Source organism: Natator depressus, chromosome 1 (genome assembly GCF_965152275.1).
Source record: "Natator depressus isolate rNatDep1 chromosome 1, rNatDep2.hap1, whole genome shotgun sequence".
NCBI classification, from domain to species: Eukaryota; Metazoa; Chordata; order Testudines; family Cheloniidae; genus Natator; species Natator depressus.
Genome location: NC_134234.1, coordinates 74,979,588 through 75,004,669, shown reverse-complemented (window position 1 = coordinate 75,004,669; position 25,082 = coordinate 74,979,588). Strand labels below are relative to the sequence as shown.

Below are 25,082 nucleotides of genomic sequence, written 5' to 3'. Positions count from 1 at the left end.
GTTGAGCATCTACATTATTATTGCTCTATTAAACTTGGATACAAATTGAATTTAAATCACATCTGTTTTAGTTCAATTAACAAAACTACTGCTTCCACAATGTTTGTTTTTGTTTTGTTTATTGCTTCTTCTGTTCCAAAGAATGAATGAATCCTGAAAGAATTGTTTTCCAAAGAATTGTAACCTTTTATTACAGTCCAAATAAAATAGGATAGTGAAGCTTAACTGCAGAGGGTAATGATGTTGATTTTCTCTCTAGGGATACTTAATCATTAGAGATAAAGCAATGTTAGATGTGTGAATGTGTATGAAAATAAAACACTGAAGGTGTACAGATTATATTAATTATTATATATATTTCCTATGGATTACTTTAAAACCATCTGTCATTTAGATATTTGTGATCTGGATTTAGATTAACCTCACCTATATGCATATTTAAATTAATAGAATGCATTATTCTGTTAGACTTGTACTTGATTAAGTTAATTATGGTCCCTTTATCTCTGTGTTTCTTATAACCAAGTTTACTGCATTTCTCATCTTTCCTTGTTATGTGCAAGTTACTTTTAGCAGCAGAAGCTTCTTAACTTACCAGCTAATCATGACAAGATTCCGAATTATTTTATATGTTTTGCTCTTTACAGCTTTTGGTGTCAGATGTGTAAGTAAAACAAATAACCATATTCAGAAGGAAACGTTGTTGGACGTATAAATAAATCTACTTTAACTCTGTTACTTCTAAGTCTCTAGGTGACAGTCTGTGGTATCATACCGGGTCTGAAACAAACAAAAAATAGATCTGAACTAAAAAAACTAAGGAGGTATAGACCCAGATATGAAACGTAACTTCCCATCTCTAATGAAAATAACACTTAATTTGACAGGTTTTTTTTATGTAGGATACTGAACAAATGTAATGAGGTTAGTGATCTTAAGGAGTTATACCACTGAACTGTAAAAGAGATCATAAAGCTAGTACATAATGTTATTCAACTAATGATACTCTAATTCCGGAGTGGCCATTTGGTCCTATTTCTCTTCCAGGAAAAGATACATCAATCACTCATTCATGAGCATTTTACGAATGGCTTTAAATAAACAGAAAAAGTTTGATAAGACTCACAAAACAAGCTGACAACTAAGTGAAGCTCTCACCTTTTGGGGGCGGCGGGGTATATGAAGCCGTATACAGTAAATACATTATCGCATTAATATGTCTCATCAGGTGCTACAACTATAGAGAAGTATGATCTCAGGACAAATATATGGATCCAGGCCGGAGTGATGAATGGCAGGAGGCTGCAGTTTGGTGTGGCTGTCATTGATGACAAACTCTTTGTTATTGGAGGCCGGGATGGTTTAAAGACATTAAACACTGTTGAATGTTACAATCCAAAAACCAAGGCTTGGACTGTCTTACCCCCAATGTCAACACATAGACATGGTTTAGGTAAGAAATTTAAGTTTTAAAGAGATGTAATTTGTTTTGGAAATGTATAATTTGTTCTGAAAACCTCAGTATTTTTGAGCTAAAGGAACAATGCAATAAGTAATTATTTATTTATTTATTATTTATTTATTTAATTATTTATTAAAATAAGTAAGTGTTTGATGGATGCTGCCAGGATAGATAGTAGGCAAGCAATGTTAAGTGATTCCTGAATTGCAGCAATTCAAAAGAAATGTGATTTGCCAAAATGTTTCATATGCAGATACAAAAACAATATTCAGTCACTCCGTGGTATGCTTGTATATGAAAAATAAAAATTGGATATAGAATTCTAAAATTAAAAAAGCGACAACCAAATACAGTGTTGGGTGGAGGGAGGAGAAGAAAAGGAAACTGAAACTTGCAAAGATTGACCCAGAAGCGCAGTCTTGATTTTCTTTTTTGTCACTGGCATCCTGAATTATTTTTTATTTTTGATCAAACAGTCAAAATACGCTACCCTTTCTCATGTATTAGGAGAGCCTCAGCTATGCTAGAGGATACGGACGGGAGGTACATCAGCTTAGTGGCAGTGGCGAAAGGCTTATAATTTTAAAAGCACTGGCAAGAGTGGCATTCATCAGCAATAATAGCATCTGTAGCATGTGTGCACTGCAAGACTGCCTCAGATAAGTGTTACCGGGGTGATTAGTGCATGCACACACCTTTGCACTCCAGAGTGCTTACAGTCACATTACTGCTTCATGCAAACCCTTCACAATCCATCAACAATTATATAGAAAGGTAAGCCCTGATTACCTAAATCCTCACTACCAAAAAAAATTTGTCCCCAGTATTCAAAATTTGTATACAAGCCAAATTTTCCTTTTCTGAAACTCCAGTTATCTGAAGACTTCAGATATCCCTTTAAACATCTAGATTATCAAAGTGTGTGTGTTTGTGTGTATGTGTGTGTGAGAGAGAGAGAGAGAGAGCATATTCTCTAGCTCAGTGGTTCCCAAATTTGTTCCGCCACTTGTGCAGGGAAAGCCCCTGCTGGGCCGGGCTGGTTTGTTTACCTGCCGCGTCTGCAGGTTCGGCCGATCGTGTTCACTGTTCCATGCCAACGGGAGCTGTTGGAAGCGGCGACCAGTACATCCCCTGGGCCTGATTTTGACCTCCATCAATGAAACTCCTTTGATATCCACTGATGTGAGAATATGGTATATTACATTATATATTATATATTCTCATGTCAGTGGAAGTCAATAGTGTTACACCATTGTACAACCAATGAAAGGTCAAAATTAGGCCCATTATGTTCAGTAGCATATAGATACAGGGCTCTTTCTCCTTTCACACCTGTCTTATATCAGGGTAACTCACGGAATATTTTTGGAGTTACTCTTTACTTAAACTGATGAATGAAAGCCACCCATTATACTTAAACTAAATGTGATACTTGTGAAGTTTGCTAGATTGGCTACCTTGAAGACTGAAGTTCTCTCTTTATCCACAGAGTAGGTACAGTAGAACCTCAGAGTGATGAACACCTTGGGAATGGAGGCTCTTCACAACTCTGAAATGTTCATAACGCTGAATAAAACGTTACGGTTGTTCTTTCAAAATTTTACAACTGAACATTGACTTAATACAACTTTGAAACTTTACTATGCCAAAGAAAAATGCTGCTTTCCCTTTATTCTTTAGTAGTTTACATTTAACACACATTTTACTGTATTTGCTGGGGGGGGGTTGATTTGGGGGGGGGGTCTCTGCTGCTGCCTGATTGTGTACTTCTGGTTCCAAATGAGGTGTGTGGTTGACTGATCAGTTCGTAACTCTGGTGTTTGTAACTCTGGGGTTCTTCTGTATGGTAAAACATAGGCATCATTAGCGCAAGTTATCTTTGCCCTGAAATGACCATAGATGTCAATGGATAATTGTTTTCTTGTCTATTGAATCCCTTACCTTTCTCCTGACACTGTCAATAAGTGTGCCAACCATGCTGATGGTTTTGTGTTACATACACTTCTCCACTGGGAGCTGGATGAAGGCTACCTTAGAGTTGTCAGATGGTAATGACTGAGCTGGATCTGGACTACTGAGTTGTAGGTGGAAGATTCTGAATAAACTTACCATTTATTTGAGCAACCCCATCCCCAGTCTACCTCAACACTGTTTTATTATATTTTTTTTATTTTTTGTCAGTATTAGTTGTTGGCAGGAGATGGGTGGCATGTTTCCCTGCCTGGAGTGAAACTGAGACAAAACTATTGGATAGTTTAAAAAATAATAATAGTTTGGGTTTTAATTTAATTCATTAGTAATCCTTTGAAATAATTATATACATAAATGTATAATCCTCTGTAAAATAAAATGTATTTTCCTTCCAAGTTTACTGTTTTCCATCGGCAAACTTTGATATTTTTTTTCCTAATGGAAAGCGAGGCATCCTGATTTCATACCAATTAATTTGTTATTTGTACTTCAGTGGCATTGATGATATAAACAGGATTACACACAACTTTTGAAATAGTGTAAGTTAACTCTTCTTCTTGAGAGACAAAAGGGATCACAAACGGCTGCAACATTTTAAAGTAGGCTTCAAAAATATCCTTTGATTTTAATTCTCTGCTATTAAGCGAAGGATTTTTTTCTCTTAAAGCAATTTAGAGTCCAGAGGACATTCACCATCAGAATATAACATTTATAAGGTATGAAAAAGCTGACCTATCTGTACTGTGTTCTGGTAATCTTGTCTATTTCGATAGAATCGTTATAGAATCATGGAATCTAGAAATGGAAAAGACCTGTTCGGTCATCTTGTCCATCCCCCTGAGTTACAAGCTGTACTATTGTTTTTCTTTTTGCGTTACTTTTGAACTTTGTTTTCTGCATACAGCTTTTTTTTTCCTTTAGCATCTTCTTTTTTAAATGACTTTGCAATGATTTCCTGCTGCTTTTTCGTTAGAATACATGTGCATAATCTGATAGTATAGGCTGAGCATAGACTGACTACCTGTGCATATTATCTGAGAGCAGATTATATCAATTTCAAAATGTAATGTTACCTAATTTTCTGAAATAATCAGTAGTTGACCTGGACTGAAGACAAGCTGTTAGTACATGAGAACATTACTGTGTTACATTGGACCAGAAAATAGTGCAGGTTAGAGGTGTATTAAATGCCTTGTGCCACAGATATGATGGACAACTCTCACTAAGGGAAAAATTCTACTCTCTGAAGAGTGTAGGTCTCAAGTGAGTCCATTTACTTCAATGGAGTTACTCCATATTTACACCTGTGTAACAGAACAGAAATTGGTCCTATGAATATTAGAAATTGACTGCCTAATCCATAGTACATAGCAGTGACGATTTGCCCCATAATGTATAAATATAAGAATATAGCTGAAATGTAGGCTCTGTGTTTTAACGAACCGCTGTACAGAATATCTAATGATGCCATACGTGCCGACTTCATGGGTACTCCGGGGCTGGAGTACCCATGGAGGAAAAATGGTGGGTGCAGAGCACCCACCGACAGCCCCCCATCAGCTCCTGCCTCTGCGGTGCCTTCTGCTTGCCAGCGACCCCACTGATCAGTGCCTCCCCCCTCCATCTCCATGCCTCACAGATATCACAGAGACAAGGTGTGTGAGGTAACATCTTTTATTGGACCGACTTCTGTTGGTGAGGGAGACAAGCTTTCAAGCTTACACGGAGCTTTTTTCGGGTTCCCAGACTTGAAGAAGAGGTATGTGTAAGCTTAAAAGCTACTCTCTCACAAACACGAGTTGGTCTAATAAAAGAGTACCTTGCCCATCTTGTCCCTGTATTAAGTTATAGACATGTCTATAGAAATGATCTAGAGAACATTGACTATCTACAGTCGTTTTGCCTGAGTAGGGGGACTTGACCCTAGATCTTCCACTTCCTGGTCGGTGCCTAATCACTGGAATATAGTGTCATTCTCACTCTTTCTGTGCCAGTGTACAGTGGAACAGCTTCAACAGGAGAGACTGAAGGAGTCACCCATCAGAATAGTTCATAGTGCAGTGGTTAGCGTACTCTCATGAGAGACCCCTATTCAAATTCTTTCTCCCTCTCAGGCCGAAGGGGGGATTTTTTTCCCCACATCCCCAATGAGTATTCTAATCACTGAGCTAAAAGTTATAAGATGGGCACCACCACACCGCCTAAGTCTCTTTGTGGATCCAGGCCCTAAATCCTCCCCTCAGCATTTACTACTAGGTTCCTAACTCTCCTTATGCATTGTATAGGGAGATTGGGCACCTGACTCGGTAGATTCTCCTAGGTGGCAGGATGCCTAAATGATAGATATTGCAACACTGAGTATAGATCCCATTTATGGATTTGGATGCTGGTCTGATCCTGTTGGGCATTCTCTGTGTTTCTACATAATTAATGAACTTAGCTGTTTTTATTCAAACGCTTAGAGCCAGAGGCTCAGCTGGCGTGAGCCAGCCTAGCTTCATTAACCTCAATTGATTTACACCAGCTGAGGATCCAGCCAATTAATAACCGAACTCTCTGGCAGTTTTGGGGGTGTTAGAAATGTAAGACTGAGACTGTAATGTTTGTGTATATATAATATTGTGATTAGGCTTGGTAAAGAGTAGTCTCATTGCTGGGCGTTGCTATGGATATGGTTTAGCTGGAGAATACTTTTGAAATGTTAGATAGGCAGGGCATTTTAATTTCACTTGATAAAATTAGTGTTGATACCCTCTCTAGAGATGAGAACATCTCTTTTCCCTAACAGCAAAAGGAAAATGAGTATTATGAAACAAGTTTAAGTAGCTTCTTCATCAGGTTTATTTTGCAAAAATCTTCAGCTGATTCCAAGCAGGGAAAATTTTGTTAATTTAAATATTTTCCTGTGGACTCAAATGAATCAGCCCCCGGAAAGCAATTTTTTCCCTTGCCATTTCAATATTTTGTGGCAATTCTAGCATAACACACATTCCTTTGCCATAAATTTCTATATTTTATGTCTATTTCAGTTAATTGGCAGCAGATAATTGTAATGATCCTTTCATTTTCTTCAAGAGAATGCTTATTACATATTATATCAAGTTCTTAATGGCTGTTAACAATATTCTTGATCCTTTTTTATTATTGTAATCACAGTCCATAACCATATGATAGGAAGTCTGTCAATGTTTGCACTGGATTAAATCTGCATGCCATGAGAACATAGTCTAATCACTTATTTCCTTATCAGCAATTGTTTAATGAGCTCAGCAGTATTCACTGTTAGACATGTGTATGACACTTGCTCCTTATGCTGAGTCAACAAGAAAACATCGTGAGCATGAGGAAAATGATGTAATTTTAAACTTATGTTTTCATCTGTGTGAAATGACAAAACATTGATTCTCTTATAGAATTCATTCCTTTTGGCTTTACTTTTACTCTTGCTATTTGACAATTCTCAGAAAAAATATTTACATATTTAAAAATCTATAATGCAGGTATTGATGAATTAGAGAAACCAAACTGAATAAGAAGGTAGAAACCACGTATAGAGTAGCTCTTAAAATCTTTCAGTCTACTTAGGTGTTTCTGAACAAGAATGTTTTGATATCTGTCCATCTGTTTTCGAAAAAAGTGTTGTGCCCTATAATAGGGATGTAGCAGATTATTCCCTCCTGTCTTCCTCCCTTCTCCTCCCCCGCCCTCTTAACCTCCAAGCACAAGAAAGAAGCCCCTGAAGGCTTGTGCCTCAAAGGTGCATGTCTGAGGCACAAAGCTTAGATGGTGCTGTTTCTGCACTGCATTTTGTTCAGGTTAGTGCTTAAAGGTACAATCTATCCCAATATATCTTGTAGCCCAGTAGAATAGTATTTTGGATTAATTTTGCTTTAATTAATTTTAAAAGTATCCCAGTGTTGCCAACCCCAAAGGTTCAAAAATCGTGGGTCAAGTTCCAAAACATCTTGAGATCACCTTACAAATCATGAGATTCTAAAACAAACCCCAACAACGTTGGGTTCTTTTATGCACCTTTTTATTTTTAGCCATTAGGATACTCTTGGGTCATGTTTATAAGCTGTCTTTATAGCCATTAGGGCTATTCAAAATGAAATGAAAGCTGGGATTATCATGCATTCACATAAGTCCAGGAACTGAGTGTTTAAGAGATACACAAAATGTAGCAAGATTCATGATAAAATTGTGAGAGTTGGAAACATGATATCCTAGTCTCAAAGGTAAAATATTCTATCATGAAATGTATTCGAAAATGTGTGTCCAATCTGTGGCTTGGGGCCACTCTGACAGTTCTAAATTGTGATCCTCGAGGGAGACAGCTAAGAAAAAAAATAGCATTTTATTACAAGTTTAAAGTGTTTTCCCTGAGCCACTCCTTGTGACTTTAAATTGAAGTGTCTGAATCAGCTCTGTCACTATAGGGAAGTTGACAGGGGCACTGCAAATGCCAAATGCCTCTCACCACTCCATCTAATCTCAAATAGTGTCTCTACTGTGCGCTGAGAGTACTTTGAGCAGCTCCATTCCTTTTTCTGCTACAGCTACTCAGCAACATCTCTACTACCACCTGTTGCCTTTCAGGGAAGGGAAAAGAGATGCTCTGGTTGCTCCACGGCTTGCTTGCCTGCCTGCTGGTCTGTAGGAACTCATGGAGAGCAAGTTTGGAGCTTGACTGACATTGGTAAAGGATGGCTTCCCACCTCCCATGTTGCCGCTTGCAATTAATTTTAAGCAGAAGCTTAAAAAGAAGAAAAAAACACTAAGGTAGTTCAGGTTGTCCTAACACATACATGCACATACATGCCTTATCCATATTTGAAAAACAAAGTGTGTTTATCAAATGAGGTAGCAAACACTTGTTAATTAAACAGCACTTGGCATCTAGTTGTAGACAAAGGCAACAGTATTTAACAACGTTAGCTGGTCTTTCTCAACATCTAATTTTCCCAGTGTAGACAAGGCCACTAATGAGACCCTGGCTATGGTGTCATACTGGTTGTTTGTGATGTGTCCAGTGCCCACTTTGAGGGAGGATGAGACCACTAAACTACAGTATCATCCCAGGTTTCTGAAACTGAAGGAAACATATTTAAGATAAAATGACAGTGATTTTCATTTTCAGCAGTCTTTTTCTTTTACATACATTTTTACTTTTTTATTCATTTTTAAGAACTGTTTTCACAGTGGAAGACACTGCAGGGTTTGTTTAACATAGCGAGTAGACCTGATTTGGTTTAGTGCACTGGATCGGGCCCCATAGTTTATTCTTGTAGCCATTCTAGTAATCACCTGTCATGTTTATTGCTTAAGTATGATTACACTGCTGCCGTCTAATTTGAAGAGAGCCCTTATTGCAGTCTATTATATGTTCATAAACTCCTCAGGAGTTTAGAATAAATCTGCTTTTGTTTGTTCACTGTTTTTTAATTCAATATTAGGTAACATCATCACTAGCAACCATAGGTCACTCACTTCACGAAGAGGTAAGGATCAAATATACAAGTAATAAAGATGGAAATTGTTCAGAGGCCTGGGAGGAAAACATATCCTTGGGAACTGAAACATTTGGGAGTATGGAGGGATTTCACAGCATCAGGAGAATGTCATACCCCATATGTAACACAGGGTTTGTCATGGTCTATACTTTGATAGGAAATGTCCAATGAAAACCCACAAGCTATAGGAAATCATGACAAGGATGGTATCTACCCCTTTGAGTCAGGAGTTGGAGGCACTGTGCTTCTAGAAGTGTTGTCAATCAGATGAAACATAAAGCCAGCATCCTGACATCTCTAATGACCATCTTGGGCACTGTCAACAAGAACAGAGGTGACATTGCTGGTGTTTTGGCCAAAAGCCATTTCTGGCTACCTAAACTTTTTCTCTTTAATTTCTATATGTGAAATTATGGTTCATCTCCAATCCTAGTAAACTGTTGTGTATTGTTGAAGTTAAATAGTTAACTTACTGTTGAATATTTGACATGCTTCACCCTAGAAGAGTAAATTTCAGGGGTGGGTGAAATCACTATTTTATCTACAGTAATGCCCTGCTAAGTCACACAAGGGTTGGAGGGATAAGGTGTCATTTTCACTGTAGGGACCCTTGCTATCTTGCAGAACAGAATGGTTCACAGTGGCCAAGGGAGAAAGCACAGTGAGGCATATGTAACACTTGCTCTGAGAAGGATCATCTTGCAACTTCTATGGGCTCAAGTTGCCACCACCACAGCTTAAATTCAGGGGGACCAAGAGTCTAACCATGCTCCAATTAGCTCCCTGGGACTACGGTGGATGAGCAAGCAGAGCAGCTGGTCTTCCATAATAGCACTCCTTTGAGCAATAGGTTGTAATGTGCCGTGCTGCTGTGCTGTTTCTTCCTCATCTATCACACAGATGCAGTGGAAGGCAGAGTTTTCCCTGGGGTTTATGTGCCTTAGGATTTTTTTTTTTTTTTGGCTGAAAGGCCTGTGTTACTGGCCTTTTCACCAGAGTAATAAGCAGGGGCTGAAGAAGCCATGGTGCAGATCCAACCCCCTAATGGAGGGAAGTTTGCTAAATGCTTGGCATGATCCATTGAAATTGCACAGTTTAAAGCTTCCCATCTTTGCTTTCAGATAACCACATAGTATAAACTGGCTTTTCTGAAAAATGCAACTAATTTATAGAACTAGTCAGTACAACAATGGACAGTGGTAAAAGGAGGGAAGAGGAGGAGGAGGATTTATCTTTATTTCTCCCCACCCTCCTCTCCCCGCAGATCCTTTGGAATAGTTCTCTGACTTGGCTCATTGTGGGATCACATAAGGTATATTAATTTATAAACAGTTCCATTAGGCTAACTCTGAGATAAAGGTACAGATAGAGTTATGGAGACTCTGTGTTACTCAAAATGCAGTCACAGTATTTCTGAATAAAGTGAATTATTAGGCAAGTTTTACATGTCTGCAATTTTATCACTCTCCCAGGAATTCAGAAGTTTCTTTCATTTATTTTGAAAACCCTCAGGGCCCAGATATTTAATAAAGGCTCCTTCGCTTCCCAGCACTCACCCACATCCAACCGCCCTTGGTAACTTTTCCCTGAATAAAGGAAAACTGCACATTGCATTTGTGTCCTACTATAATCCATCACACATGCATATTCTGCTGTGTTTAATTTTTGATTTCAGAATTTTTTCTAAAGAACTAGTAACTTTTGGATTATGATTTAATTGTACCACCAAACAGCAAGATAAGTTGGACTTTGAGTCAGGCAGCTTATATTAAGACATAAACATTATCAATAATAGCAAGTGATATGTAAAAAATTACAAAGGAAGTATAATTATTTATTTATAAATGTTCCCTCTTTTTATGTTCATGTCTGTGTAAAAAGTACTTCTCCCAGAATATTTTGAATATTCTGTAATAAGTATATTTTAATGCAATGTATTTTTGAAGTGAGTTACCTAATACAAAGGTATTTAGGCCAAGACACACTGTGAATTAAAAAGAGAGGAGTGAGCCTTAACTCACCACCACGATCACCAACAAACATTTCACCCAGTAAAGTTCTAAATGAAACTAAAGGCAGACTGATACTACAAATTGACGTTGGCACAGCTGCACCACTTTAATGAAGATGCTCTAAACCAATGGGAGAGAACTCTCATAGAATCATAGAATATCAGGGATGAAAGGGACCTCAGGAGGTCATCTCGTCCAACCCCCTGCTCAAAGCAGGACCAATCCCCAACTAAATCATCCCAGCCAGGGCTTTGTCAAGCCTGACCTTAAAAACTTCTAAGGATGGAGATTCCACCACCTCCCTAGGCAACGCATTCCAGTGTTTCACCACCCTCCTAGTGAAAAATATTTTTCTAATATCCAACCTAAACCTCCCCCATTGCAACTTGAGACCATTGCTCCTCGTTCTGTCATCTGCTACCACTGAGAACAGTCTAGATCCATCCTCTTTGGAACCCCCTTTCAGGTAGTTGAAAGCTGCTATCAAATCCCCCCTCATTCTTCTCTTCCGCAGACGAAACAATCCCAGTTCATAGATTCATAGATATCCAGGTCAGAAGGGACCATTACGATCATCCAGTCTGACCTCCCGCACAACACAGGCCACAGAACTTCACCCACCACTCCTGAAAAAAACCTCTCACCTATGTCTGTGCTATCGAAGTCCTCAAATCATGGTTTAAAGACTTCAAGGAGCAGAGAATTCTCCAGACCAGAACTGCACACAGTATTCCAGGTGAGGTCTCACCAGTGCCTTGTATAACGGTACTAAAAGTTCCCTCAGCCTCTCCTCATAAGTCATGTGTTCCAGTCCCCTAATCATTTTTGTTGCCCTCCGCTGGACTCTTTCCAATTTTTCCACATCCTTCTTGTAGTGTGGGGCCCAAAACTGGACACAGTACTCCAGATGAGGCCTCACCAATGTCGACTAGAGGGGAATGATCACGTCCCTCGATCTGCTGGCAATGCCCCTACTTATACAACCCAAAATGCCATTGGCCTTCTTGGCAACAACGGCACACTGTTCACTCATATCCAGCTTCTCGTCCACTGTAACCCGTAGGCCCTTTTCTGCAGAACTGCTGCCTAGCCATCTGGTCCCTAGTCTGTAGCAGTGCATGGGATTCTTCCGTCCTAAGTGCAGGACTCTGCACTTGTCCTTGTTGAACCTCATCAGATTTCTTTTGGCCCAATCCTCTAATTTGTCTAGGGCCCTCTGTATCCTATCCCTACCCTCCAGCATATCTACCTCTCCTTCCAGTGTAGTGTCATCTGCAAACTTGCTGAGGGTGCAATCCACACCATCCTCCAGATCATCAATGAAGATATTGAACAAAACCGGCCCGAGGACCAACCCATGGGGCACTCCACTTAATACCGGCTGCCAACTAGACATCAAGCCATTGATCACTACCCATTGAGCCCGACGATCTAGCCAGCTTTCTATCCACCTTATTGTCCATTCATCCAACCCATACTTCTTTAACTTACTGGCAAGAATACTGTGGGAGACCGTGTCAAAAGCTTTGCTAAAGTCAAGGAACAACATGTCCACTGCTTTCCCCTCGTCCACAGAGCCAGTTATCTCATCAGAGAAGGCAATTAGATTAGTCAGGCATGACTTGCACTTCATGAATCCATGCTGACTGTTGCTGATCACTTTCCTCTCCTCTAAGTGCTTCAGAATTGATTCCTTGAGGACCTGCTCCATGATTTTTCCAGGGACTGAGGTGAGGCTGACTGGCCTGTAGTTCCCAGGATCCTCCTTCTTCCCTTTTTTAAAGATGGGCACTACATTAGCCTTTTTCCAGTCGTCCGGGACCTCCCACGATCACCATGAGTTTTCAAAGATAATGGCCAATGGCTCTGCAATCACATCCGCCAACTCCTTTAGCACTCTTGGATGCAGCGCATCCGGCCCCATGGACTTGTGCTCGTCCAGCTTTTCTAAATAGTCCCGAACCACTTCTTTCTTCACAGAGGGCTGGTAACCTCCTCCCCATGCTGTGCTGCCCAGTGCAGCAGTCTGGGAGCTGACCTTGTTCGTGAAGACAGAGGCAAAAAAAGCATTAAGTACATTAGCTTTTTCCACATCATCTGTCACTAGGTTGCCTTCCTCATTCAGTAAGGGGCCCACACTTTCCTTGAGTTTCTTCATACCTGAAGAAACCCTTCTTGTTACTCTTAACATCTCTTGCTAGCTGCTGTAGGCTTCGTAATTCCATCTCCACAAGAAGCAGTAGCCATGTTGGCAGGAGAAGCTCTCCCATCAACATAGCGCTGTCAACCTGGGGACTATGTCGCTCCAGGGTGTGGATTTTTCATACCCCTGAATGATGCAGTTATGCTGAAGTAAGTATGTAATGTAGACCAAGCCTGTGCTTACACATTAAGGCTCCAATCCTGCAAAAACTGATACATATGCTTTACTTTAAGCATATGAGAAGTTCCATTGGGGTTACATATATGCTAAAGTTATGCATATGCATAACTGTTTACAGGATTGAGGCCAATTTTGTTATACATTAGGGAGTAAGGGTAAAAATCACCCCATATGCAAAAGGCCCACAGAAGTCCTATGCACCCCTTATTTTCCGTTTAAGACTCATTTTGAGATCTTAAGTCACACTTCGGCCTGGTGCTGGTCCTATGCACAGTGATGAATTTCACTCATACCAAATTATCTAGTAGTATTCAGCAAAATTCTGAATAACTGGTAATATATACCATCAAGCTCTCTGGAGTGTCTCAGGAATGTGAGGGCCAACCTCAGGGTGGACTGTTAAGAAGCAGGGCACACATCCCAAATTGTTTGTGAGTTCTACACTTAGATTTCATCAACCAATTATCAAATGTAAACTCCGCAGACACTGTAACAGCCTCAACATGGTGTCACAGACAGTCCCCTTGGGTACTCCAGTCTGTGTTGCCACCCAGGTAAGCTTGACTTTGTGATAGATGGCGCCTTGGACCGTACACCAAAAATCACAACAAAATGCAGGTTACTCCTAGTCCCAAAGGACCAGTCACTTACCCCGGAACAATTGTACTTTAGATCTTACACCAAAGACATCGCTTGTAGCCAATCCTATAATAAATTAATTAAAGATTTATTAACTAAGAAAGAGAAATAAGAGAGTTATTTGTAGATGAACACACACAAATGAGTTACAGTCTTAGGTTCAAAAGGCAATAGAGGCTGCTGTAATGTGCAAGCTCTATATGTCCTCTAGAGCAGTGGTTCTCAAACTTGGGCCGCCGCTTGTTCAGGGAAAGCCCCTGGCGGGCCGGGCTGGTTTGTTTACTGGCTGTGTCCACAGATTTGACAATCGCGGCTCCTGCTGGCCGCGGTTTGCCACTCCAGGCCAATGGGGGCTGCGGGAAGCGGCGCGGGCCGAGGGATCTGCTGGCCGCCCTTCCTGCAACCCCCATTGGCCTGGAGTGGTGAACAGCGGCCAGTGGGAGCCGCGATCGGCCAAACCTGCAGACGCGGCAGGTAAATAGACTGGCCCAGCCTGCCAGGGGCTTTCCCTGAACAAGTGGCGGCCCTAGTTTGAGAACCACTGCTCTAGAGGCCCAGCCTATGTAGCTGGTCATCCATTGCTTATGCTTAGACGTCTAGCCCTCCAAAAGTCCCAGCAGCATAGAGATCAGTTTCTGCTTGTCAGGGATTTTTGTTCCCTTCCCCCAGAGTTCAAGATGATAAAATGAGTCCTTGTGCATGTCACCTCTACATGGGTGTGGGGGGAGCAATCAACAAAGTCTTTTGTCCTCTCATGTTCCACAATGGTTTGCCTGGTGTCTCTGGGCCTTCTTTTGTTGGCCAGGAGATAACACTTCCAGTGGTAAACTAATATTTCACACTTGTTAATGCTTCTCTCCTAACAGTGGGAGTTTACAGTTTCAGAGCAAACCCTTAAATATTACTGTATATCATGAGATACAGATATTATAAGTGAGATTAATGCATGCAGCAATTTATAAGCATTTCATATAGTTTAAACACTAATCACATTTTTATAAATCTAATACCTATTTTACCAATACTAAAACAGGGGTGAGCCAGACTGAACTCCAGCTATGCATTGGTCAATGTTCAGTTGAGGCCTAAAGGCTTTGGCATGAGCTGGCACTGGTCTGCCAGTGCCAGAGATACAGCCAAAGCTAAATGAGAAGTTAAAGAGCTAATAGAGCAGTGCATGATACAGCCACATGTATTTGATTATTAGTGCTGCAGAATGTTAGTACTATTACCACTTTTTAATAAAAGAACAAATCCCCACAGTTAGACATCCTCATGAAGCTGAACATACTAATTAGATGGGGTACTTTTTTTTTTTTTTCCCAAAATCACCAAATCTTCAACTTCAAAAAATGACTTAGGTACTTAGGAGTCTAAGTCTAATTGAAATTTAGTGGGATTTCAGAGCCATATTTTCAAAAGTATCCACGCTCCTAAAGAAGCCCATGGGAACCTAGTGGGATTTGCAAAAGCACTTATGTGGCTACCTTCCATTGAAATCAATGGGAGTTAGGTGCTGAGGTGCTTTTGAAAATCCCATCACATATCTACCTGCCCCTCATTAGGCGCCTAAATACCTTTAAAAATCTTGCACTAGGGTCCTAACTGCCTAAATCCCTTTTGAAAATGTGAAGTTGGCTCCTAAGTCTTTTAGGCTCATTGAAAATGTTACCTATCATCTTTTCTTTTGTAACCCCTTTTGGACCCAAGTGGCTACCTAGAAATTTGAGGTCTTGTAGGTTGCACCAGTTGGTGATGGAGCCAGGTATTTCTCTGATGTCATTTTTTTTTTGTTTCTGATGAATGCACAAAGTTCTGTTCCCCTGAACACAGGAGGAATAAAACAGGAGACAATTTTTTTCTTGCTCTCAGCTCCCAGCCTCCGTCAGACAGCACCTGACCCAAAAACTCTCTAGGCTTGTCCCATGGCCTCACACGATGTTCGTCTGCTGAGTCTGGGGCTTCTTTCTGAGTCTGTTTCTGTGTGCTTCTCTCTCTCTCGCTTCCCAAAACAATACCCAGTGAAGACTTCCACCCACATAGTTATGCTTCCTGGGCAAACTCTAATATGTTTTTGTTTTAGATGGGAGCTGCTAGAAAGTTGCTTAACTGTTTCTTTTAGCTATCTTAAATGAACGCCAGTGATTACACCCACCAGCTTCAATTACGTTTCTCCCAACTCAAAACACTACAGTATTTTTAAAAAATCTTTGCTATTGTAATCATAAGATTTTGGAGCAAACACACTTAAGATGGAGAATGTGCTCTTGATTAAATAAGTTTATGAAAATGTTGCTCTACCTCTAATCATAATTATTTCCATTTTCTATAAAGATATTTTGACAATTCTATTCTGAAAATAAACCTTTTCTCTTTTTAAATGATAGTTGTTTCTGTTTCTAAAATAGACAGTAGGCTGATACACACTGGAAAGACTGAAGACTGCACTTCAAACACTTATTTGCTTATACTGTTGACATATAGGGTCAAGATAATATTAATAAGTCTGCTACAAGATTTATATCTGCCTTTAAGGAAAGTTGCTGATAGTGAGAAAAAACAGTTTTAAATTATGGAATACAGTGTGAGGTCCCCACTTCATGAAAGCACTTAAGCACATATGTGATTAACTTTAAGCATGTGCTTGAGTCACATTAAAGTAGATGGGATTCAAGCACACGCTTATGTATTTTACTGAACAGGGATGGTTTCTTGAATTGTGGCTGAGATGAGAAGTGCCTGCAGGCTATAGGATAGACCTCAAACCTGCATTTTGCTAGAGTTCCTGATTTCATTCATAAGCAGCAAAGAGTTCTGTTTCTGGGAAGATAAGTAGGAAAGGAAAGACAGTGAGAAGCAGCAGGGGTCATATATCATAGTGATGGATTTGAATATAAAAGTGGACAGAATAGAATGAGGTAATGTGAAATGAACTGGTACTGAGGAGAAAGGGAAAATAAGTGTCCGGTCCTCTGGAAGTGGGGCAAAACTTCTTCCTAACCTGGAGCACTATCATCTCTGGCCATGAAGTAAAGAGTATACATGTCAAAATCAGGCATAGCACAGGCATTGCAATGAGGTCATAGATCTTTTCCTACTATTAGGCTTAAAATAGTTTAAGCTGAATACCGCAATTTTGGTTGAAATTCAGCCCAGTATTGATGTGAATCCAAATTTCAGTATAGTCCTATTTAAAACCAGTCTTTTTAAAAGGGGGAGGGCACTTGAGGGGGAAAAGGCAAAATGCTTTTATCCCTTCCGAGAGAGTTTTTAGGTTGTAAGCAGGAGATGGAAATGCATTTTAGAAATTGTAATTAGGCAAAAATTTAAAAAAGCCCACAACTTTTCTTACAGATTTTATTTCTCATATTAACTCCACTAATCATTTACAACAGATTTCTTTATGGAGAGAATCAGAATGAGCAGTTGCAGCTTTTTATTAATGCTGAGGTAACTTAGATCTTTCTAGAGTGATGTATATGTGTGATTGGAGGTTAATAATAAAAGCATAAATCATTGGGGTTTTTTTATATTTTTATTTATACACTTTGGAAAATATCCAAACATATTTTGTCTATTCAAGTTGTCATATGAAAAATACAAAGTAGAGTATAAGTCAAAGAAAACAAAGTCATCATTTAAATAAATACAAGATAGAGGTTTCAAGTATTTAATTGATTAAATCTAGAGATTTAAGACAAGTGGAAAAACAAAATATTGCTACTCAACATCAGCATATCATTGTCTATCAATCCAGCATTAAGCCTTAGGTAAATTTATCATGAATTCAATCAGCCAGGGAATTAAATTCAAAATAATAATAATAAATAAGTTACTTTTGGCCACCAGGAAAAAAAATCTATTATGAATGAAAGAATTTTTAAAACACAACTGTTTGGTGAAAAGAAAAAAAAACTTTATTTTTAAATTATTATTTTATGACTTAATGCCAAAATTCACAATTAATAATGTAACCACTCCTACTATTCAACTAATAAAAAAGATAGATATAGAAATTCCAGTAAAGCTGTCCACTGGAGCAAAAACACACCAGAGCACATTGAAACAGGTAAAGATCAAACCAAAGATCTCAAACAGTTTGATAATGAGAGCCTATAATGAGGAACTGATTGAACATGGGAATTATGCAGATTAAAAATGCAATTTATGGGGTGAATATGGGCACTGTTCTACTTAATATATCTTATGGGAAAGAATCTTTACTTTATGCAACCTTATGAAGAACTATGTTCATTGAGACACATTTTTAGTGAAATATTCAGCAGAAATAACACAAAGTCAATGACAGGTTTCAGAGAAGCAGCCGTGTTAGTCTGAATCCTCAAAAAGAAAAGGAGTACTTGTGGCACCTTAGAGACTAACAAATTTATTTGAGCATAAGCTTTCGTGAGCTACAGCTCCCTTCATCGAGTTCCACAGACACAGCAGATAAGAAAAGTTGTAATTTAGGAAAATCATATTTCTGGCAAATGAGGGGCTCAGTTAAAAGACACTGCTTGTCCACTGGTGAACACCACAAGATCAGTACTAATGCTCATTGGACCTGGGAGAGGGGGTGATTTTGAGGCTAATGGTAACCTAACTTTAGGCTTCTATTTTGAAACCTTTGGCCTTACTTGTTAAGCAATGAAAATGAGTTAGGGACCATCCAAGACTCAAATGTAAGCATCAGGCTTAATCAGAGAGTTCACAATCTACCCAGAAGGGAAATAAACTTAGATTTTATTTTATCTTTAATTTGATCACATGACAGTAAGTCCAGAGTATCCTCAGGCAAAGCACAAAGCATTGGAAAGCAGAAAAGCAAATCCAAATAAAAGCGTTGCTCCTGCATTAATACCATGTGTATGCACACCTGCACCCATGCGGTTCTCACTGTTGTTTCATTCACAAAGAGTGATGTTGAATGCAGGTTAAGTGGAACCAGTGGCATTTTATTAAACCCTGAGGATGGCGCTGTCCATGTGGCTGAACAGCTTTCCAGTTCCCTTGGTGTCCCATTAATAAAGGTCCATCTAGGGACTTTGGTCCTTTTGACTCCAGTTTCACTGATCATGATGCATCTTCCCTATTGGACAAACATTTAAATATAAACTTTAAAAGAAAATGATGCCCAGACCCCCACCCTATGTGTCTTCAGCCAGAGGTTGCTAGCACATACTTGAACTGGAGTCAGAGTAGCAGCCGTGTTAGTCTGTATCCGCAAAAAGAACAGGAGTACTTGTGGCACCTTAGAGACTAACAAATTTATTAGAGCATAAGCTTTCATGGCTACAGCCCACTTCATCAGATGCATAGAATGGAGCATATAGTAAGAAGATTATATATATCTTTAAATCTGTTACTGAGTGGCCAGAGAGGTTGAAGTGTTCTCCTACCTGTTTTTGAATGTTATGATTCCTGATGTCAGATATGTGTCCATTTATTCTTTTGCATGGAATAAATAGACACAAATGGACACAAATCTGACATCAGGAATCATATATATATATATAATTTGTGTCTATTTATGTCCATTTGTGTCTATTTATTCTACGCAAAAGAATAAATGGACACAAATCTGACATCAGGAATCATAACATTCAAAAACAGGTAGGAGAACACTTCAACCTCTCTGGCCACTCAGCAACAGATTTAAAGGTGGCAATTTTGCAACAGAAAAGCTTCAAAAACAGACTCCAACAAGAAACTGCTGAGCTTCAATTAATACGCAAACTAGATACCGTTAACTTGGGTTTGAATAGAGACTGGGAGTGGCTGGGTCATTACACATATTGAATCTATTTCCCCATGTTAAGTATCCTCACACCTTCTTCTCAACTGTCTAAATGGGCCATCTTGATTATCACTACAAAGGTTTTTTTCTCCTGCTGATAATAGCGCATCTTAATTAATTAGCCTCTTACTCCACTTTTTCATGTTCTCTGTATGTGTGTGCATCTATCTATCTATATCTATATCTATCTTCTTATTATATGTTCCATTCTATGTATCTGATGAAGTGGGCTATAGTCCATGAAAGCTTATGCTCTAATAAATTTGTTAGTCTCTAAAGTGCCACAAGTACTCCTCTTCTTTTTGAACTGGAGTCTCATCTTTACCACAGACTTAGTCAGGTTACATAGATTTTGAGAGACTTTGACCCCCACATCAGGCAACCACACTAGGAGTGACCTATCTCTGTCTCCCTGTCACATTCTCCAAATCTAGCAAACTCTCTCACTGTGGAGCTTCCTCCCTCCCTGTTGGGCTGAGTTCTGGATGGTTCTCTATCTCTCTGTTCTAGATGATCTCTGTAGGCGCTCTCTGGGTGCTGTTTCTTTTGATTTGTAAATGTCTCCTGTTCCTTTGGATCACTTGTCCCCCTTGTGTTGTCCCCTCATATCACCTGGGTGCTGCTACACCTCTTGTGACTTTAGTCCACTCCTTCAAGTGTCTCTCTAATGGTGAACACCTCACAGGAGTGCCTGTCTTCACCTGTATCTGTACCTGTATCCCCATCTCTGGGGATCCTCTCCACACCTCTATCCCCATCTATGGGGTCTATTCCAGCAGTCCCCAGTCAGGTCTCAGGTCTCCAGCCATCACCTATCTCTGGTAGAGATCCTTGTCCCACTTACTTGTGACCAAGGGGTTTGAAGGTGGCACAGCTGCATGACTTATATTGCAATATTCCCAGTAAGCCAGGCTGCCTAAAGCCAGCACCTTTGCTTTGCTGTCTTTCTCCTGAGGGCTATGAACAGTGTACTGGCAGCAGTTACCAATTACCACACAAATAAATGAAGTACATGTATTCTTAAGGTAAGAGCACTACACAGAAAACATAATAAAACACTAGTTCCTATAGGAATGCTAAAAGCTTACCAGTCAGTCTTATGGGGCCCTAGTAGGCTAAGGTCTCTCCAACCCTTCTGCAAGGATTGGGGCCCCCCTCAGAGAGAAGGTCCTGTCCATTTGCTGAATCCACAAGGAGGCCTGAGTCAGTTTAAACCCACTTCAAAACCACTTTCTTTATCAGTTGGTCTCTGGAAAATCCAGTTTGAAACAGTATATGTCAGCCTCTCCAGGGAGTGGTTCCTCTCTGGAGATGTTTACAACCTGAGTGATTCACCTTAATCTCCTTCCACTGCTTTTGGTTCTTGGAGGAGGTGTGATAACCTTCCCACATGGGATTGATTACAATCCCTGGCTCACAGGGATACATAAATCATTTGTAAACTTAATGCAATGTGGTCCCCGCAGATATTGCATGCAAAATCTGTCACAGCATCCTTAGATAATGAGGCAGGGACAACAGCTCTCTGTCCTTGAAATATGATTCCACCCTGCACACTCAGCTCATCTTTCATTTGAAAATATGGTTCTGTTCTTACTGATATTTGTCATTTGGCCACCTTGCTAGTGTCACTGTTGATTGTCTGTAGTTGGATGTCATTTTCTGTAGCCTCTTTAATTTCCATCAACTTTACTGTTGAAACTGGAAAATAGTGCAGTAGGTGGATGGATTCAATATCTGATCTCCTTCCCCTTACTTTCTGAGACTGGGTATATATCCCCTGCCCAGGGTGTCAGCAAACACCAGGAAACCCTGGACAATATCTGATCTATACCTGGTAGCATGGGAGGCACATCAACATGTGCTGTAATTTGTTTGTAGCACTAAGATGGGGCTTTGCCATGATTTTATCTAGGGTATTTGTGGTCTGATTGCATTCTCACTGGGTGGTCATGGGTGTACCACATCCAGAAGCTCTTTTTCTCTTTGGACGAATATCCTGTTCAGTCTCTGATAGGTTCTACTAGCATAAGCAATGAGCTGCTCCTGCAAAAGAGCTCTACCCAGTCCTTTTTCTGATGATTCACACTGGACTATCATTGCCTTTCCTGACTAGTAGGGCTTCAGGTCAGAGGCATCCATTATTATTTATTTCAGCATGTCAAATACTTGTATTGGGGACCTGCTCAATCCCATTCAATATCCTACCTTGTGAACTGATGTATGGATTCTGCTGCTACAGCCAGTTGTGAACTTGGACAGAATTTGGACAGAAAATATATCATTCCTATGAATCACTATACACCTGTCAACATCCAATGGAGCTGGCATGTCTCCAACTGCCTTGACTTTTCTGGGTTCTTCTTTCAGTCGCTCTGCTGTGAGTACATGTTCAATGTATGTCAATTCACACTGTTTGAGTTTGGTTTTATGTTCATGTCCCTGCATTTCTGTAGAAAACCTTGTTGTTTTCTGTCATGGTTTCATTCAGCTTCTGGATCATTGCTTCTTTTACCTACAATGAGGATGTCAACTGCAATTATTTTCAATCCCGGCAGTCTTTCATGCACATTGATGAGTCTTCTCTGGAACACTTCTGGTGCTGGGCATAAGCCCACTGGATTATGAAGCCATCTGTAGTGACCAAATGGTCCTGACAAGGTTGCCAGCATGCTGGACTCTTTCTCCAGGCTTATGTGCCAAAGCTCATTCATCACATTACAGACTGTAAGATTTTGGCTTTGGAAATCTCTGGTAGATGTTATCAGTTGTGGGCTTTGGATAGTGACACCTTTTCAATGACAGTTCACTGGCTTTGGGTCTATGCAAATGTGTAATTTGCCTCATGGCCTTTTTTTCACCACCATGCTTCTTATTCAGGCTGTACTAGCCTCTACAGGTGCTATGATTCCCCTGATTTGAAAACATTTGAGCTTCTTGCTAACTGGGCTACACCACTGGCATTTTCCTTCATGGTAAGATGTGTTCCACTGCACTTCAGAGAATTCACAGGTCTGATCCTGCCTCAATGTTCCATTATCAAAGAGTGACACTGAATGCAGGTTAAGTTGAACAGGTGAAACTTTATTAAACTCTGTGGACTCCTCTCTCCATGTGGCTGAGTTGCTTTAAGCCTAACTCCCTGCATTTGCTGTTCCACTGGTGTCTCATTCAAAACAGTCCCTCCAGGAAATATGGTCCATCTGACTTCAGTTCCACTGATTATGATACTATAGGATCTGACTATCAAAAAAGGAGAACAGTATAGAGAGGACATATATCTTCTCTGTTAACCTACAGGGTAGCTCCTCTAACTGTGTTATTGGGGACCAGGTCTTAAGGGCTGAGCTTGTGAGAGAATCTGAGCAGGGCACTGTGAAGCTCTTGATAGTGTTATGCACAGCCAGTTGTAACTAGACACTGAATAAAGCAGATCTCTTGCAAGCACCTTGAGCACTGAGTGGTCACTGAACACCACACTAACCTGTGCACAATCACTTGCTGAGCTGTTTATGGAGAGAAAACTGTTCACTAACATCTGTAGGTGCAAACCTGAAGGGGAAAAATATTTAAAATATTTAAAAATATTTAAAAAGGAATCAATTAAAGAGAAAGTAAAAATAATAATGTTATAAGCTGGGTAAAACCTTGCATTGGCTCAAATTACAATTTCACTGAGATTAATGAATGTGAACACGCACTTCAGTTACAGGGTGACCGGGTGTCCGGTTTTTGACCGGAACACCCGGTCGACAAGGGACCCTGGCGACTTCGGTCAGCACCGCCAACCGGGCCATTGAAAGTCCAGTCAGCAGTGCTGCAGGTACGTCTAAGGCAGACTAGTCACTACTTGTTCTGGGGCACTGTGCTGAGCCCTGGAAGCAGCCAGCAGGTCCGGCTCCAAGGTGGTGGTGGTGGGGGGGGCACGGGGCTCCGTGTGGTGCCCAACCACCGGCTCTGCACTCCCATTGGCTTGGAATCAGCCAATGGGAGCTAGGGTGGTGGTGCCTGAGGGTGAGAGCAGCGTTCACCATGGAGCCTTCTGCCCGTCCCCCGTTCCCCCCCCCCGCCCGCCTAGGAGCCAGACCTGCTAGCCATTTCCAGGGCACAGCACAGAACCAAGATAGGCAGGCAGCCTGCTTTAGCGCTGCTGCACCACTGACTGGGAGTTGCCCGAGGTAAGCCCATGCCCCAACCCTCTGTCCCAGCCCTGAGCCCGCCCCACACCCGGAGCCCCCTCCTGCACCCCAAAACTCCTCATCCTCGGCCCCATCCCAGAGCCCTCAGCCCCCCACATCCCAACCCCCATCCCTGAGCCCCCCCCAACCCAGAGTCCCCTCATGCACCCCAGAGCTCACACCCCCAGCCCAGCCAGAGCCTGCACCCCCTCATGCCAACCCCATGCCTCAACCTGCAGTCCCCTCCCACACTCCAAATCCCTCAGCCCCATCCCCCAGCTGGAGCCCTCAGTCCCTCCTACACCCCAACTCCCTGCCCCAGCCCACAGCCCCCTCCCGCACCCTGAACCCCTCGTTTCTGGCCCCACCCCAGAGCCCACACTCCCATTTAGAGCCCTCACCTCTTCCTGCACCCCAACCCCGTGCCCCAGCCCAGTGAAAGTGAGTGAGGGTGAGGGAGAGCGAGCCACGTAGGGAGGGGGAATATTTTGAGTGGCGGGGCGGGGCCTCGGGGAAGGTGCAGGGCTAGGGTGTTCAGTTTTGTGTGATTAGAATGTTGGAAACCCTATTCAGTTACCACAACTGTCAGGTTAAATTAATCGTAAATCCCTGTCAAAGACTAAAAGGGTCATGTGAACCTGGCCAGGAAATTTGGATTGTCTGGGCAAATAGGTTTTTGCTGAGAATTGTTCTGGATGGGCGGGTGGGGTGTCTGTGAACACAGAACCAGAGAGTGAGTGACACAGCTGAAGAAATCCAAACAGAATCCTGTAAGCACTGTGTAGCCCGAGAGGAAGTTAGAAAGAGTGCACTTTGTGTCTGGGCTGGCTAAAGAGGTTTGGGGCTGTAAGCTAAGAAACTACTTCTTGTTGCCTTTGGTTCCTCTAGTATTTGCCGAAGCAGGTCTTTGTACATTCCTTGTAAATAAACAAGATTGCATCAACGAAAATACCAGACTCCATCATTAATCTCTACTCCCAAATGGAACATCCCTAGGCCCCAAATTCTGACTAGCCACTCAGGTTAAAAAGGGGCAAAAATATTTTGGTCACACAGCAAAGCAGCTCCACCTTTTAAATGTACCACGAGATCCAGTGATGTAGAATCTGAACAGTGGAATTAAAGAA

At 41.0% G+C, this 25,082-nt stretch overlaps 1 protein-coding gene across 1 annotated transcript in view; it reads left to right on the top strand.

Moving 5' to 3' along the window:
• KLHL1 (kelch like family member 1) overlaps positions 1-25,082 on the top strand; it is a 425,450-nt gene that overhangs the window by 338,580 nt on the left and 61,788 nt on the right. The window contains exon 7 of the mRNA XM_074961818.1: positions 1,229-1,453. Coding sequence (XP_074817919.1) covers positions 1,229-1,453 — 225 coding nt within the window. The remainder of the gene's footprint in view (positions 1-1,228; positions 1,454-25,082) is intronic.